Source organism: Daktulosphaira vitifoliae, unplaced genomic scaffold (assembly GCF_025091365.1).
Source record: "Daktulosphaira vitifoliae isolate Bord-2020 unplaced genomic scaffold, ASM2509136v1 Scaffold_3, whole genome shotgun sequence".
Lineage (NCBI taxonomy): Eukaryota > Metazoa > Arthropoda > Insecta > Hemiptera > Phylloxeridae > Daktulosphaira > Daktulosphaira vitifoliae.
In genome coordinates this window covers 15,327,390-15,346,639 of record NW_026099574.1, presented here as the reverse complement: position 1 = coordinate 15,346,639, position 19,250 = coordinate 15,327,390, and the positions used below count along the sequence as shown (strand labels likewise).

Sequence of the window (19,250 nt, the reverse complement as noted above, 5' to 3'; positions counted from 1 at the left end):
TCTCGCAAAGTAATTCAATTTATTATCAATACAGCTTTAACAGTGATTTATATAATTCAATTTATACAGACAATAAATAAATTAATACAGTATACAAATATCACCTAAACAATACATGAATATTATCAATACTTTCTAGTTTTTTGATGTTGAGTATATTCCGTAACAAAAAACCTAATATATTTCTGAATGCTAAAAAAAAAATAAAAAAAAATATCATTAAAAATAATTAGATTTCAGTTTTTTATTTAATGCATAGCATAATTCTACTTAAAAATTAATAAAATAACTTTATATCAGCTATAATATTTTCGACAGTCATTTTATGTTATAACGATTATCACATTTAGATGCTGTCAAAAAGATTTTTTGGTGCGAAAATTTGTTATTATAATAGTATTATTCTTTTTGCTATCGTAATCGCATATGTATAAAAATCTAAGAAAAACATATAATATTATACAGAAATGACTTATATAAAAATTTATGATGAACATGTATTATTATAATTAACTGGAGAAAAAAGGATAAGGTCCAAAAATAATGTTTATTTATTGTTGTTATATTTGAGTAATAATATTTGTTAAAATAAATTGGGTAACGAATCAAAAATTATCATACAAATGTATCACAAATATCAGATGGAATTAAGAAGTAATAAGATCAAATCAAAAAGTGAAATTTCATGATGCTTGATGACACATGGTTCCATTTGGTTGGTTAAAAAAATGTTGAAAGACAATAAATTGGCCTTTCATAAGTAGTAAAACTCTTAATATCATACGTAATATTTATTTTACCTTCCATACTGATAACTTGTGCGCCTTCACCTTCAAAATGATTCATTAATTTAATAAGACTTGTGTTAGTGTATTCGAGTTTAATTATTTTATTTAAAGCTATTTTTAATTTCTTTAAAGTCATCTCATTTACATTGTTCGAATAAATTTTAAAATGATTTTCAAATTTTTCTTCATAAATACGGATACAAAGTGTCGCTATTTTCTTAAATTGATCGAAATTCATTAATCCGTCTACTAAATGAAATAAAATTTAAGTGTTAATAATTCATTTTTATTTAAAAGTAAAATGTTATGACTAATAATAATTACATTCATAATTATCATTGACTGAAATTTTTAATGACACTTAATTTAATTAATTTATTATAATATTTTAAATAATAATTTATACATGATTTAGATTTTTATATTATTTGAAAATTAAATAATACTTCCTAAATCTTAAGTTATATAAAAAATATTAGTATTGTTTGAAGTGAATATATCAAAACATTTCAAAATTCTACGAATATTAATATATATCACAACTTAAATTTATCAAATATTTGTATTGAAATAGAATTATTTATTATTTATTCCTCAACTTAATTGTTATTATGATTCAAAACAAAATATAAGTCGCTCTTTTGGGAATATCTCAATTTCGTAACCAGAAAAAATAAATGTTTTCATCAGAATTGTATTTAGAATTTTGATACCCCAGGTAAAGTCTTATTATTTGTAAATGTTTATTGATTGATTTTTGTATAATTTATAAATTGCACAGAAAAATAATTGTTATGTATATGTGTGTATTTGTCGAATTGCTATTCATTTTAATCGTGTTATCTCACTTGTTGATTTTCATGTAATTTATAAAGTGACGAATTTGCAAGGAATCCATGAAGCCCAGTCTAAATAAATTCATGTTAGCGGGGGAAATGGAGGGGCGAATTACTCTTTGTTCTAAAAGCTATCTTCACCACTATACAAAATTTTTAAATATGATAATAACAAGATAACTTAGTCATTTCGTTAATTTTACAGCAGGATATTGCGTATTGAAAAATGTAAAAATAAAAAACAGTGCACAGTCAGGATTTCAAATTCAACAGTGAAAAAAACACGTTCTGATAACAGATTGTAAGGTTCCTGGTTAGAAATAAGCTGCGATTAACTTTATTTTATGTTGAAAAGTGTTGATATTTTATTACAGTTGTCAGACAAGTAACAAATTTTCGGCGGTTCATATTGGTTTTTTCTATCCGTTAGCTTTCTTTTTACAAGTCGTAGTTTAACGCCTGTTAAAGGGAGTGCTTCATTTAAATATAAGTACTGAAGAATAAAATTTTTCTATTGGCTATTTAAATATATATTATGAATTTATTATTTTCTCCTAAATCATTTTAGAGAAAATAGAATCATGATGTCTTTTATAGCCATATTGTATCATGATTTATTTCCGGTAAAATTCTTTATTTGATCATGATTTATGTGTTTTTTTTAAATAACGGCATAGCATAATGATGAAATTTAATCAGCAATAATATTTCTTCTTAAAAATTATGTGTTTCTATGGATTTTTAAAAGTATACAATTCTGTTTTCTTATGAGATTCAACTTATTTTAAAATACTAATGTTTTTCAATAACAATAAAAGTATCACTTTAAAAAATAGATATTTTTCAAAAAAATTACTAATTCGCGTTAGAATCTATTCATTTTATCTCTAATTATCTTATTATTAAACCAATTTTTAACATTTTTTTTTTCAACGAAAGTATTCGGACATGAAACTCCCGGAAAATATTGTTGAAGGTCAGCAAAATATTCTATAACATTTTTACCACCAAAATGAAAAAAATTAAATGCCCTCTAAAAATAATTTCTGAATACATCCAAGAGGGTGTAAAAAACCTTAGTAAATACCTTATTAAAAATGTCAAACTTATACCCAATACATTTTACTATCATTTCTTTTTGAATTTTCCTGATTTTAATAACTAAATTGAAAGGCTACAAATATTATAAAAAAATTGAATTAATTGGTCACAACGGAAAATTTGTAACTTTCATGGTGCATTGAAAAATACATAAAGAAAAGTTAGCCAATCCACTGGGCGAGACAATGTATTGTCGGACCGCAGTAGGATTAAAAAAAAAAATATTGTAACTGAAAGCAATTTAAGATAAAAAAAAATAAAAAAGTTGTATTTGATGTCTATTGAGTCGTTGATAGTTTATGTACACCAGTACCTCGTGACAGATGTCACATAACCATGATGATCAGGGATGACCTTATACAAGGCCGTTGCCCTTACCTTATAAACTAGGGGGAGTTGATTTTTGAAAAGAAGAAAAATAAAAAATCACACGAGCCCATTGAGTTAAAGTTAAATTAATGGTACTTTATTAAGTAAAAAAAGAAATTAAGTTAATACGAGGCAAAAAACCAAACGGTCAAAAAACCTCATCTATAAATTAAAGGGGAACAGAGAGAAAAAAACAAATTTTAATAAAAAAAAATAGTTACACCTACACTTTTACAATAAGATAATACAATTGAATCGGTGAGTGGAAGAACAGTACTAGTCCAAAAAGTGAAATTTGAGATAATCAAGTTTTTAAGTTAAAAAATTCTGTTTACAGTAACTTATAGACTTTAGAAGCCAGGAAATTTTGTAGCTGTTTTTACAAAGTTCCTAATAGCTTGTTATTACAATCACTGGTCATAAAAATTTTTTTTTTTATTTTAAAACAATTTAAAAATATCATTGGACAAGTACTGTTTTTCATCTTAATTATGTTTTTGTTTATAATTTCCCTGTTAACTTCTTTTAAATTAAAATTAAAATAATATAAAATAGTAGGAATAGTTAAAACATAATAGTAACACTTTATTGTTTAGTAACTTAAGCTTTTTTAACTTCATTTGGGCTTTTTCTTGCTTGCCCTTCGTGATACACGTAACACTAGGCCTGTATTTTCTTTTAAACCATGAATTTCAAAGGTATTTACCCACAGTTGACGATAATAAAATACCTCTTGAACAGGTATATTAGGTAAAGGAAGGTTTTGCATAACATCGAAACATATTGCTACCACACTAGGATTTTCCTTACATAGATTCTCAACTTCTTTAAGTTTATTATACAACTTATTGGCACGTTTTTTGTGGATTAAATACTGGGCTGCTGCTACTCTCTTTGCATTATCATTTAAGTTTTTATCCCGGATTCTTGATCCCAAGTTCTCACACTCTGAACATACGTCCACTTAAGGTCGACGAAAGCTGAAGTTATAATTTTCTTGAAAAAACTTTAGGTAGTACTCATATTTTATTTTATTTTCAAGATCTGGGTGCTTTTTAATAAACAATCTGTGCATTTCTTTAGTATTTAAGGTACAAGGCAAATACCGTAAAGGTTTAGAAGAATAATGAGACGTTTCCAGCGGAAATGATACAATGTGTTCCTTAATCTTTACAATGAATTCGTCTTTTATCTTGGACGGTCGATTGTTATGCTTTCCACGTCCATCTTAAGGTGATATACCAGATAACAAAATACTTGTTAATCTTTGCACTTGAATATGTGATATAGCATGCAAGCTCATAAAAGCCTGTTTGCAAAAAGATATACGTAATTCGTTCTTTTTGACAAAGTACGCAAAATTACTCGCCCTTGGTTTTGCTTTTGCTCCACCAATCTCAGACCTTTGGCGGCGTCTAATCACAGATTTTGTTTCGATCAGCCCGAGTAAAAAAGTATCAAATTCATTTTTCGGTTTTCCATCATATAAATTATGAATTATTTTTTTTTTCGTCATTGGAAAACGTAATCATACATTTGCGTCTGCAAACACAATTAGGACCAGTAATTTTAGAAGTAATTAGATTACCTGATACTGAAGTATAAGAAGCTCCATTTTGACAAGCGATCTTAATTTTTTGACGTTTCCATGTTTGAGGATAAACTTAGCGTTTCTTTCCTATCTTTGGTGTTTCATTTTCTTCATCTGACGCAGTGTCAGAGTCAGTCATTTTTATTTCACAAAAACGTTTAAACAAAAAAACAAAACAAAATATGTACTCATAAAAAAATATTATTAATATTGCAAAACATTCACACCACAACAATAACGATAACCATAGAGATAAATAAATGATAATAAAAACACTGTTTTTCCACTCATCAAAATAATAAATATACCTGTAGCAAGTGAAAAAAGGTTGATCTAGTAATATTTTTACACTCAATACTTAGATCTAAATTAAATGAGTTTATTCGTAAAAAAAAAACGAAATATCGAATTTTGGACTAGTACTGTTCTTCCACTCACCGATTCAATTGTATTCTCTAATTCATTAATGAACGTCTTTGGGTACCCACCGGCTATTAATCGCAGCATTACCGCTAAGCACGATGGGTATACGCCCTAAGTAAGTGATTGGTCTTAAGCAATTAGACTTTGCTTACAAGACGTTGGGACACCTCGGAATAAAATGCACTACGTCACCACATTGTACTAATTATGTATACATCACTCAATATAATATGAAATAAAATCTATGTATATATATAAATAATAATCACAAAAAAATATATAACACGACAGGTGGTCTTGAAACACGCCTGCCATGTTGCAAGACCTAAATAATAAAATAAAAAAAATAAGGACACCTAACAAAAAACATTTAATAAAAAAATTCGCCACCCGTGCTTATGGCACGGCGTACTAAAGAAAATATTCTGGCTCAAAACATGAAATAATAAATATACATTACTAGCTCCGAAGTGCTAAAGAATAGGGGCAGGTTCAGCCAACGCCATAAAATTTAAAAAAATTACTTACTTAATATAGCGGGCACTCTCGAAAAATAAATATAGTTTAAAAACTAAAAAACACGCTTTTAAAGCACATCGAACTAAACAATTATTTTTAACTTTTTAGTTCGATGTGCTTAAAAGCGTGTGTTTTAGTTTTTTAAACTATATTTATTTTTGACATCGCTGTCACAGTCAGTCACGGAGTGTTTATTGTCAAATATGACTATCAATAGATATAATTTATGTATTGGCAGTTTGTGTATTTATAAATTCACAATGTGTCTTACTACTATTAATACAAAGGCTATATACCTGCGAATATCGTCATAAAAAATCAATTAGCTACCTGTATTTGTAATCCCTTTTGTATTATACATGTATATTAACTCAAAAAAAATTGAACCATTAAATGTTTATATCTCATAATAAACAATAAAAATTTGTTTATATATAAATATAATATTAATTATACGCATGCATGTACGCAATGGCGAACTTAGGTATGTGGTGGCTCCTGGGCGGAATGCATTGTGGGGGCCCCTTATACGTAAACAAGGAAATATATTTTTTTACTTATTTAATAACAATTATTATCATATTTGTGATACCAATTTATAACAAATTTGTGGGGGCCCTGGGCTGCAGCCCATTCAGCCCTCCCTTAAATCCGGCCCTGCCTGTACGGGTACGAAAACCAAAAATATAATAATATCGAATAGTGTTATCAGCGATTGATGAGCGGGGTGAGGTGAATGCGTTACGATAGTCTAGTCTCAAGACCCTTATTTGGCGACGGGATACGCGAGTATAATAACACGTGGCGCTTGGAGAGTTATAAACTTACAACAAACAAACAACATACATGTGAAACTAATATAAGCGTGTTAAAAAAACAGTTGCAGTGAACACAACGAAAAATCACGATCGCTACGGACAAAAACTAACCAGCAACCAGTGGCGACAATGGCTAATTTCCGACAAAACGTCTGGCGTTTGACCCGGTGGTCCGTTGGCGACAACACGGCTAGCCTTTAGAGTAGGAGTAAAAAAAAAATGAAATGCCCAGTGCTGGAAATTATTAAGACTAATTCGAAACATCAGAGGACAATATATGTGGTGGGCAGTGCAAATGACGTTCAAGATAGGAAAGGAACGGGGTGAGTGTACACACAAATGCCGTCCATGATACTTTATGTCACGTTACGAAATTTTTAAGAAAATTATTGTTACACTAATTCTGATGTAATATTTTTCCTGCAAAACTTTTTATTGTGCCCGGCGTAGTCGGGTACTCCTACCTGAATCAGTGACCTACTTAAGAGGCTTACTCACTGAATGCGTGTGAGGTTCACAGTGTCCCAGCTAGGCAAAGCCTAGTATTAAAAATAAAACAAATCACGAAAATTTAGAACAAATTTAATGGAAAAATATAATTATTATAATCAAATTATATTGCTTGTAACAAATTAAGCATTAATATACATAAATAAAGATTACATGTATTTATAAGATTTCAATCTTAAAAAACCCAGCACAGGGGGGTCGCGGCACAGTGGTGACGTGGCATAGTTGGATCAAGTATAATGATATCTGACAGTGATTAAAATCACTATCAAAAATAAACGCTTCAATGCAAATCTTTAGATAGTGTTTAATTTTAAAAAAATTGATGTTTTATTCCAAAAGTTACTTGATCTGCTGGTTCCTTATTAATATCTCGATTAAGATAAAGTATGTCGAATGAAAAATGGTTTATTAAAAAATATTATTTCTCATAAAAAAATTGTGTGGATCCATAAACTTTTCAATAAGTTATAGCATTATAAAGTTAAATATAATATAAATAATAAAATCGAGAATTTTCACACGAAAATAGCATTCGGTAGCCATTTTCGCCGTGAAGACAAGTCAAGAGGTCAAATTTTTTTTTTCCATAGTAAAGTATATTCATTAGCTTTAATTTAAGATATATATAAAAGTGTTAGACCTTCCGGAACATTTTCAAAAGTTAAGTTGAAAAAGTTAATTTTTTGTGAAAAAGTTGTCATTTTAAATACCCCCGTGGGCAGGTTAAGTGTCAAATTTACAAAAAAAATATACCAAATGAAAGGTAAAGACATCAAGCATCTATAAAAAAAAAATTATATTCAAATGTTTATTTTTGAAAAAGTTACGGCAGTTTTTAGTAAAAGAAATTGAACAAATTTCGGAAATTAGCGATTTTTAAATTTGTAATTTTTTTGGAGGTTTCCCCCATTTACGGGGAACGAGGGAAATTTTTTCAATTTTGAAGGGTAATGTCTTCGACTAGATACGATTTGTGATCTTTTGACGTATCGTTGAAAGAAATCCGTTCGGTGAGAGCTGAGAAAAAGTGGTAACAGACACAAAAAAAAAAAAAAACACATCATAGTAAAACCAATACCTTCTCAGCTTCGCATCGAAGCTAACAATGTGAAATAAAACCTCATATTTATATGTCTAATCAAAATATTGTTGTATCTATTTCCTTGAAAGACACAGCGAAAAAATAGGAAAATACATTAATTTCACAAATTAAGTTATAATAGTATTTGTTGAAAATAAAATTCAACTTGTATATCATAATTAAAGTTTTACTTACTGTCTCTAGTTAGTCTTATGAATAATATTTCGATTGTTTCATGAGGTATTTTTTGTACCCAATCCAATTCTTTCAGCATATTTGCAAATTCTTCCAATTTCATACCTTTTGTATCTTTTTTATTAACATTAAAATAATTCATCAATTGAGGTAATGCTGAACCAATTAATTCTTTATTCTGAAATTAATTAGACGACATTATAGGTAATAATAATATGGCCATAAATTCTTCAGATTTAGTTATAAAAATTCAGTAAGTGAGGTCGCAATACAATAAGTTGTGGTATAGTTGAGATAAGTATAATTGATATCTGACAGTGATTAAAATCATTTTTATAAAAAACTGTATAACGCAAATCTGTCATTAGTGTTCAAGTTTTAGAAGAAATTGTTAAATTACCATTGTTTCTTAAATGTATGCACCTTTATGGTTTTATAACAAAATCCAACTTAATTTAAAATACCGAAGTTTTCTATAAACTAGTTATAAAAATTTAATATAAAAAAAAATTTCCCACAAGTATTTTCCTGAAAAAATTAGGTTTTGCTTTAGAATCTATTTATTTTATTTAAGGTGACAAAGTTTAGAAACTTAAAAGAGAATACTGTAAGAAGTTTTAGAGTATTAGCAATAAGTATACAAATATCATATGTCTTTTAACGTGGGTTTTAAGTTTTTTAAATTGTTAGTTTGTTCAAATCATTTTATTATTATTGATTGGTAATAGTGTTTTCAGTAAAAAAACAATCATTCGTATAATTTAAAATTACCCCACCTAAAAAAAATGTGATTGTGCCATAGATGAACACTATAATTAAATAAAAAGCACGACCTCTAGAATCGAGTGTATTTTAAGTCTATAAGAAGTTGAAAACGAATTTAATGAACAATATAAATATTATAATAAAATTGAATTGCTTGTAACAAAATAAGCATTAATATCCATAATTAATGATTAAATATATTTATAAGTTTCAAAGCGTAAACAATGTAAAATAAGACTTCATATTTAAATTTTAAATCGACATGTTGTATCTATTTCCTTGGACAATACAACGAAAAAATATACATTTAATACATTAAATGTTAATTAATAAATAGGAAACAAAAATATTCAATTAACTGCAACGTTTTTTTTATGTCCTAATAAAATAAAATTAAAATTTTTATTATAAAATAAATCAAATAATGTCATTGATGCTGTAAATTTGTTAAAATTTTATCATTAATACTAGAACAGGAATATTAAATATAAATATTTTATATTTTATATTATATAATACAAAAATAATATATTAAATAAAATAATATGTTCTCTGAAAATCAATGTTACTCTGTGTTATAAACTTGTGAATTTAATTAATTTCAGTTTTGAAAGTTTTTTCAATTGAATATATGTTAAAAGTCAAAAGAGCAACAAATTTTTTATACTAGAAAATATTCTAAGGTGGCCTAATAAAATGTTGAATACAGTAAGAAATAACCTTAATTCTAACGTTTTCTTCAGTGATTTTTATTTATATCACTAAACAATTAGTTGAATAAATTATAATACAATAATTATTGTTTATTTAAAATCAAATCATAAAATTTTTGAAAATAGAACTTAATGAAAGAACCCCAATATTGTGTAATAGTTCTTTAGTCGGGACATTGTCCTGTTGCACCTAATATTATTTAGAAAAAACCAGTATAGTTTGAACAAGTATAGTTGATATAGATGAAAGCAAAAGTTTTTTTTTAATTTATCACTTATACAAAGGTCAAATTCGATGCGAAGCTTTATACATTCAAAATGACAATTTTTGTATTTAAGTTAACTTATTCAACTGAAGTTTTGAAAATGATCTGTTAATGAAATGTATAGTTTATATAGTGCATGAAAGTAGCAGAGGGGTTAGCTTATCGTTGCTATACTAGTTGTGTCACCAATATGGATGATAATACAAGTTAGTTGAACTTTTACCGTCTCCGTACGGATTACCCGCGATATTCTTGTATTACTAATTTTGTTATAAACATAATATATATATATTTACTCACTCATTATATATTAAACCTTGACGTCCTGGTTCTTTATTATTGAGTATTTTATAGATTCTAAAGTATTATTACAGTTCAGGTGTGGGATAAACGCGTGGATAACGAGTGGAGGGTTAGTTCGATAATTACGCAGTTTAGTGTTCAAAAATTTTTCCCCAAAAACCAACTCTAACTTGTTTTAAATGTCCATCCCCTGGTCACAGAGTATGAGATTGTCATGTGAGGAGAAATACAAGTACAATTGCAACGACCCTAAGTACCTCTTAAATGACTATGACAAAGCAATATAATAATAGAGAAGTGCTTCAAGTTGGACATGCAGGTGCACAGTCTAAGTACTTTAAAGACGCTGTCATAAACGGTACTACAGTTGAAGTATACGTCGACATGGGAGTAGCGTGTGTCGTATGCCTTTGAAAGATGTCAATAATCTGTTAATTGACTACGATGCTCAAGTAACAGATGAATTTGTTGGATATGGATTTGGTAAAGTTCATTCGTTAGGTCGTTTTGAGGAAAATATATCTATTGATGGAGTAGTAGCAAGAATGCCTGTTAATGTAGTGCCCGATGACCGAAAAATAATGTTGGACATATATCAGCTGGTACAAGTTTACCGAAAAATGTGTAAAAAAGTAGGACTCCGTACTTCAAAAAAATTGGTCCCTCCATGTTTAGTTTCGACTGACGAACAAGTGTGTAATATTATATTATTACATATAATATTAACATATAATATGATGTTATCATTTGTACATGTATGCCACATTTTATGATTATACAAGATCACCAAAACGGGGTTCTCTTATTTAAAATACAAAATAACCCTTTAATTGTGCGATAAAATCTCCCTCTTGTAAAAATTATTAAGTAACGCCTACACGCAGGAACCCCATTTTAATTAACCAATTAGAATACTAACCCTCAGCTTCCAGGGTCACGGTAGAGATCGCTGGCCTACCCCCTTCAGACTATAAAAAGCCATTTTTCCCTATCTAAACCAGTTTTTTTTAACGGTTTTAAAATACAAAAAATCTACGATACTCTACTCAAAATTTCAGTCTCCGGGACTTAGTCATTTTCTTTAATTAATTTGGGCTTAGAATATTTTTCTTTAAAACTAAAAGACACTTAGAAATTTTAAAGTGAATTTAGTTTTGGTGAATCTTTTAATTTAATTTAATTTGTTCAATCATTAATAAAATTTTATTTTTCTTGTTGTGAGAATAAATATCAAATAATATTTTAAACATTACATCTTCTTAAAATTATTTTATTTTAATAACTAATCCAACCTAACCTTAGATTTTTATTTAATAATAAAAATTTATTGTGAGCTTTTCTTACTGGGTAGATAGTCTCGTTGCTAATGTCTTTGTTTTAACAAACATCGCGCCGGCAGACAACGCAGAGAAACTTACGAATATATTTTTAGTGTTTAATTTTTGTCTTGGTGATTGTTGTGCCGCATCCTTTCAAAGTGCTTTTTAGCGCCGGGACACATTGGCCCACCGCAATTCTACCTTGACAAATCTTTTACATAGATATAAATATTTCTGAATCTTGTTTTGGCCAGGACAGAGGAATATTTAAGAAATATTGGTGTCGATTTCTCGACAAAATATACTCTAAAAAAAATACTTATTCTACAGACGTAAAAAAATTAATAAATAAAAAAATAAAAATTGTATTTATAATAAAATACAGAGTGTTTAGAATCATTCACAAGTAAGAACAAATGTAGACCTTGTGTAATTAAATCATATTATTTAAAGTCTTGAATCGTTTTTATAAGTAACTATATAGACTATATGACGAATAGTGTAAATCGTATACGTAATGCGTTTAATGCGGAAATCAACACTGGATTACTTGAAATATGATTGTATTACATAGGACGTAAGTTAAGTTCAATTTAATCTATTCTATCGAACTTCCAACAATCTATTGCGTGATAAACTATTAATAATTAATGAGAGAAACAATTAATGAGAAAATTAATTTAAATAAAATTGAAGACATTAAATCTACAAAAAAAACTTATAAAATTAATAACAATAATAATATAATAATCTACCAATTTTTAGCCAATTCTTTTCTTTTTCTTTCTTTTTATTTTTGGTTTATTACAAGTGCCTGTGTTGAACTTGCCTAATGAACAATTTGTTTTCAAAAGAGGTGACACAGTTATCGTGGCGTAACCTTCACTGAGTTGTGTAAAAACAAAGTAATGTGTACGTGTGAAGTTAATAATGAACTTGTAACTGCAGACGAAGTTATCACAGACTTAGACGCTGACCAGTTACAAGACATACTGGTAGTGATAAACGAATACCGTGTTCCGATGGCGAGAAGTATACAACAAGTTTGGTGTACATATTTAGCTGATATGAAACTTGATATGAATGTTCATCAGCCTGTGGTGTGTATAGACTATCTTTTTACCACCGAAAGTACGTATTATTACACTTATGTTATCCTGACGAATTATGTTTAATGTATTAAATGGCTGCCGTAGTTAAAAAAAAAATACTACTTTTTTTTACGTACATATTAACTAGCTTATAAAATAATAATGATCTATTCAAGAAAATGACTAGTAGTTTACAGTTTTTATTTCGAAAGTTATAAATATTTAATAAATATTAGTAGTACAATATAGTAAAGTTGAGGAGTGTTATTTTATTTTTATCATTTCTAAGTACTATTTCAAAATTTGTTATTGACCAGTTACTTTCGTAATAAGATAAATATTATTTTATTAGTTAGTTAAAATTACAATACAAAATATTGAATATCACTTTTATGCTAAATTTCATTTTTATAGTATGTGTTTTATTTTATAGATTCAAAGTATATTTATTCAAATATTATAATTATAAATTATCAAGATATGAATAAGAAAATAAAAGTTCACGTTGTTTGGGAATAATTTAATAATTACTTCTAAAAATGAAATACTATCTACAGATTTGATTGAAGTGTTTTTTATAATAGTGATTTTAATCATTGTCAAATATCATTTATACTTGTTCCTACTATGCCGTGACCTCCTGTTCAGGTTTTTTTAAACTCAAGAATCATTCAAATCAGACATAGATATTTGGTACTGTATCTAATTAAATGACTGTATTTATACTGTAGAGAACCCATAATTGTTTTGTAAATATTAATTTTAAGGAATTCATATGTAACATTTTAATTACTAGAAAGTAAGATTTTACTGCCAAATTTATAAACATGCAAAATTATGTTTGAGTATCGTATTACTGACTAATTAATAAATTAATTAAATTAGAAAAATAATTTTAAGTAAAAATATAAATGAGAGCAAAGTATCAGATATTTTATTTTAACAAATTTAAAAATTTTCATAATTTCTACATGTCCAAAATTTATAATTCATGATTTCAACATAGATTATTTTATTTATTTATGCTATTTAAAAAATAATACAAGTTTATATGTTTTTTTTCGGAAAATCGTATATCTAAGTAAGATAGAATAAAAAATAATATGTCTCAATAAACATCTAAATATTCCTCAAAATTAATTTTCTAATTAGAAAACTTTTAACCATTAACTTTTCTTAAAAATTAAATGTTATCTATTTACCTCATCCAAAGGATTGGTCTCAAAAATAAGTCCATTTGAAAAATGATTTGCTACATAAACAACAAAGAAAATGTAAAAATACATTTTTGGATTGATTATCGTTGTATTTGAATAAAAGTGATAACTAAAACTATTATAACAATACTATGGTTTTTTAGCGTTGAAAGGCCATTTTTATATATTTTTTAAATAGCAAACAAAGCGTTTAATAAATTTAATTTTGGTTTTAATATTTAATATTACTATTAATATAAACATTTTATTTATAAATGACAGGTATAAAACCTTAGTAATTTATATAATTATTTTATCGTCATTATTATACTCAAAATACTATAAAAAAACCTCCTTTGTTTGTTTCAATCAACATGAAATACTGAAATTTAAGTTTATAAATAAGCTTTGATATTTTGCAGATGGTTTTCTTTAATAGTTACTAATTTATCATTAAATAGACATAAAAATTTTCTATATTATTAAAAAAAAATGATAAACGTTAATTCTGGTTACTAAATTATGAAACGACAAATGTTTTTTGCACATATATTTACCTATAATTGCGTATCTAAAAATAAAGAAATAAATCATTTACTTTATTTTTTTAGCTTCGATGAGAATCGAGGAGGTATTAATTTTATCATGATATGTTAATTTTTTAATTATCATTTTTTTGTGTTTGTCTACCTTTTCTCAGCTCTCACCGAACTGATTTCTTTCAACGATATGTGAAAAGATCATAAATCGTATCTAGTCGAAGATGTTATTCTCAAAAATTCCCTCGTTCTCCATAAATGGGGGAGAAATCGATCAAAAAATTACAATTTTTAAAATTGGTAAATTTTGACATTTTTAAAATTTTTTTTCTAAAAATGTCCATAGACTATAAATAATTTTTATTATGTTGTAACCATAGGTATTTTTCTTTCATTTGATATAAATTTTTTGAAAATCTGACCCTTTACCTGTTCACAGAAGGAATTCAATATAAAAATTTTTGAATAAAAATAAAAATGTTTTAACTTGAGTTTTGAAAGTTTTCCAGAAATATTGACATTTTTATTTAATCTTTAATATGCTATTTTTGTGTTGAAATTTTTGGTATTGTATTTTAATTAATTTTAATATAACTTATAAGGGGAGTACTCTGATTTTAGTAAATATTATATAAATCTAATTGACATAGTATAGATTGTTATACTTATTTCAATTTAAATTAGCTTGAATTGTCATTTTTATCAACCCTACAAATGGGACGTACGTTTCCAAGTCGGTTTCACGAAATTAAGAAGTTCGAACCACAAGTGGGAATGAATTGGGTGCTACATAAAAAATTTCTCAAAAAAACAATGATTTTTAGTTTTACCTGAATTTAACAATGAATTTTTACAATTATAATCAAATAATATAATACGCTCAATTGAGTAGATCTTTTTTTAACAACATTATTGGTTTTTTTAGATAAATGTAATAAACCAAAAATAAAATAAAATAAAATATAGTGAGTTAGTTTATAGAAAGATTATGGTGAGTGATTAGAAATAAAATGGACTCAAAAATGTAAAGAAAAGGGCGGTAGCTATAGGGAACGAATGATATGATATAAGTTTGAGGGAAACGAATAATGAAGGGTAAAAATGGTGGTGATGTGGATTTTAGTAAGAAGGTGTGAATGATTATATTGTACCAAAAGAAAATTTGAGGGTTGATTCTTAGTCAAAGTAAAGATATAATGTAGCGTATGTATGAATAATAATAAAAATTATTATATAAGATAATAAATGGCGGAGTCACACATGTTATAATGTGGCAAGATATGTAAGGATATAATGATATAAATAAAGAAGAATTCAGAGGGGTGAATAAACGGAGTTGAAATACATGAGGGTAATGATCAAATAAATAAAAATGTACACTAACGTTGTGAAAAAAATAATAAACTGATCTCAGAGTTGAACAATATTGAATAAATGAAGTCAATTATCCTACAAAACTTTATTACTTATCTTAATGGTTTATTACGCAATAGAGTATTTATAATTTGAAAGCGGAAATTTAAATTTGTACTTACCTCGTACCCCACGTAATTTAATGCTTATTTTAGACAATCCAATGTTAATTATGAGTTCACATTGTATTTCACACGTTGTACACTACGAGTTTGACAGTAAATATGACAGTTTGAGAATAAAGCGTTTAATTATAAATAATGCGAAACCGTTACACAAAATCTATGACTATTATTATATGCAGGACACTCTATGTATTTTTATAATTATAATCAAGTAATGTATTCTTAGTTGACTTTGTAGAATGAGTATATTATTCATGAGATTATATTTTATTGATAGATCGACACTAATATTTCTTAAATTTTCCTCTGGCCTGGCCAAAACAAGATTCAGAAATATTTATATCTATGTAAAAAATTTATCAAGGCAGAATTGCGGTGGGCCATTGTGTCCCGACGGTATCGCCTTGAAAGGATGCGGCACAATAATCACCAAGACAAAAATTAAACACTAAAACATATATTCGTAAGTTTCTCTGTGCTGTCTGCCCGCGCGATGTTCGTTAGAACAAAGACATTAAACCTTAAAAGACTAGCTACCCAATAAGTATAGAGTTGCAACACACTTAGTCATATAATAAATATTTACCATTAACTGAGAAAATTAGAGTTGATTCGGTTTTATTATATAAAAAAAATGTTCTGATTTAAAATATTAAATGACATTTATTTCCATAATAAAATAAAACATTATTATTCAATGAACAAATTAAATTAAATTTAAAGATTCACCATAACAAAATTCACTTTAAAATCTCAAAGTGTCATTTAGTTACTAAAAAAATATTCTAATCCCAAATTAATTAAAGAAAATTACTAAGTCCCATAGAGTAAGAACCTTGAGTAGAGTGCCGCAGATTTTGTGTATTTTAAAATCGCCGAAAGAACTGATTTTAATAGGAAAAAATGGGTTTTTATAGTAGACGAGGGTCGTGTAGCGATCCCTAGTGTGATCATAGAAACTGTAGATCTTAATTAATAGTTAAATGTGATTGGCTGGACCTAATTGAGAACCCACACATAGTCGTTACTTTTAATCTGTACGATAATCAGATTTCATTGCCTAATTTATTGATTATTTTAAGTTTTAAATAATGGAACCCTGTTTTGGTGATCTTGTAAATTCATAATATATGACATACATGTACAAAAGATAACATAATATAATATTTTAATATTATAAGTAATAATATATTATTACACCCTTTACCTGTTCACCAGGAGAATTCAATATAAAAATTTTTTAACTTAAGTTTTGATGGTGTTCCAGAAATATTGACATTTTTATTTAATCTTTAATATGCTATTTTTGTGTTAAAATTCTTGGTATTGTATTTTAATTTATTTTAATATAACTTATAAGGGGTGTACACTGATTTTCGTAAATATTATATAAAACTAAACCTTTTCCTCTTTGGGGAAATGCTCGCCGAATTAAACAAAAAATGTAATTTTTATATAAAAATCACCTTTTAAAATATTAATATTTTAATATTTAAACGTGTCATAACTATATTAAATTTGAATTAAATTTAAAGTTATCTTTAAAGGTATTTAACCTAGCAACAACCTTTCCATTGCAACTAATGAAAAATATTTCAGTGAACTGTCTTTGCAAACTTATTAGAATTTAACCTGATCGGAGCGTTTCAGTTATTTACTTTCAATATATATATGTATAAATTTTCATATTTTCATTATTAAAATGGATAAAAATTCTATACAAGACGACGGTGTTTCATACCTTTTCATCATTTTATACAGATATTCAAAAAATAAAAAAGGTTTCCTTTTTTTTTATTTATCATTAAAATTTATCTCTTTTTTACTTATTTAACACTTTGAATAATAAAACATAGAAATTTTATATGGTAATGCATTGTCTCTAAATTAAAAATAACATAATTATTCAAAAGTTGTTCAATTAAAGCAGTAGTACAACCATGTAGAGAAGTTTATAGAATTATATTCAATTACAGTCAACACTTAATCAATTATTATAATGATGATCCTTTATTTATATTTTTACTTTAAGCAATTAAATATAATTTTTATAAGAAAAGAAATACCTATTTTGGCTCCTTTCGGAGGAACATTTATACAATAATAAAACCCCTTAATATCTCGCAAACTATCAATTTATTATCAATACAGCTTTAACAATGATTTATGTAATTAAACTTCACAATCAACAGTAGATTCATTTTCACAATTCTCTTGTTTTAACTTCTTATAGCGTTCATGAAATATAAACGCAAATATATTTCTAAATGCTAAAAAAAAAAATACAAAAAATATCATTAAAAATAACTAAATTTCAATTTTTTATTTAATGCATAGCATAATTCACCTTAAAAATTAATAAAATAACTCTACATAATCTAATTATATTTTTGAAAATCATTATAAGTTATAACGATAATCAAATTTAGATGCTGTCGAAAAGATTTTTTGATGAGAAAATTTGTTACTATAATAGTATTATTTTATTTGCTAACGTAATCGCATATGTATAAAAATCTAAGAAAAACAAATAATATTTTACAAAAATGACTATATATAATTAACAATATAAAAATTTATGATGAACATGTATTGTTATAAGTAAATAGAAGAAAAAAGGGTAAGGTTTAAAAATAATGTTTATTTTTTGCTGTTATATTTGAGTTATAATATTCGTTAAAATAAATTTGAAATTAAATGCTTTTCACTACCAAACATATTCATCTCTTGAAAAAATAAATTGGGTAACGAATTAAAAATTATCTTATAAATGTATCATGAATATCAGTTATAAGTAAAGAGTAATAAGATCGAGTTAGAAAGTGAAATTTCATGATGCTTGATGACACATGGTTCCATTTGGTCGGTTATAAATAAATTCAGTAAATGGAGATGCCATTCACCTTCTTGACAACGGATTAACTATCGATCTTGGAGTTAAAAAAAAATTTTTGAAAGATAATACATTGGCCTTTCATAAGTAGTAAAAGTCTAAATATTATACGTAATATTTATTTTACCTTTCATACTGATAACTTCTGCACCTTCACGTTCAAAATAATACATTAATATAATAAGATTTTCGTCAGGGTATGGGAAATTTATCGGTTCAAGAGCTTTTTTTAATTCTTCAAAATTCATCTTCTTTTTATTTTTCGTAATCGTGGTAAAATGTTTTTCGATGTTTTCCTCATAATGTATGATACAATACGTCGCTAGTTTCTTAAATTGATCCAAATTCATAAATCCGTTTACTTAATGAAATAAAAATTATGTGTTATTAATT

The 19,250-nt window shown here is 26.6% G+C and overlaps 2 protein-coding genes across 4 annotated transcripts in view; both read right to left on the bottom strand.

Moving 5' to 3' along the window:
* Nucleotides 1-14,055, bottom strand: LOC126901301 (uncharacterized). 2 transcript variants are annotated; one of them, XM_050677697.1, is made up of 4 exons: nucleotides 13,894-14,055; nucleotides 8,235-8,412; nucleotides 801-1,034; nucleotides 1-192 (listed from the first exon to the last, which is right to left on the bottom strand). In XM_050677697.1, the coding sequence occupies exons 1-4, from the start codon at nucleotides 13,975-13,977 to the stop codon at nucleotides 101-103; spliced, it is 588 nt and encodes a 195-aa protein (XP_050533654.1). In that variant the 5' UTR covers nucleotides 13,978-14,055; the 3' UTR covers nucleotides 1-100. The 2 variants fall into 2 exon arrangements, with proteins under 2 accessions (XP_050533654.1, XP_050533653.1); XM_050677696.1 differs by having other exon boundaries at nucleotides 801-1,037; nucleotides 13,894-14,053.
* A 4,026-nt stretch (nucleotides 14,056-18,081) lies between these two features.
* The window catches only part of LOC126901299 (uncharacterized), a 111,935-nt gene continuing 110,766 nt past the window's right edge, over nucleotides 18,082-19,250 (bottom strand). For both annotated transcript variants that reach the window (XM_050677693.1, XM_050677692.1), the window contains exons 3-4: nucleotides 18,985-19,218; nucleotides 18,082-18,234 (exon numbers count right to left, since the gene is read on the bottom strand). In XM_050677693.1, the coding sequence (XP_050533650.1) occupies nucleotides 18,137-18,234; nucleotides 18,985-19,218 (332 nt within the window). In that variant the 3' untranslated portion in view covers nucleotides 18,082-18,136. The remainder of the gene's footprint in view (nucleotides 18,235-18,984; nucleotides 19,219-19,250) is intronic.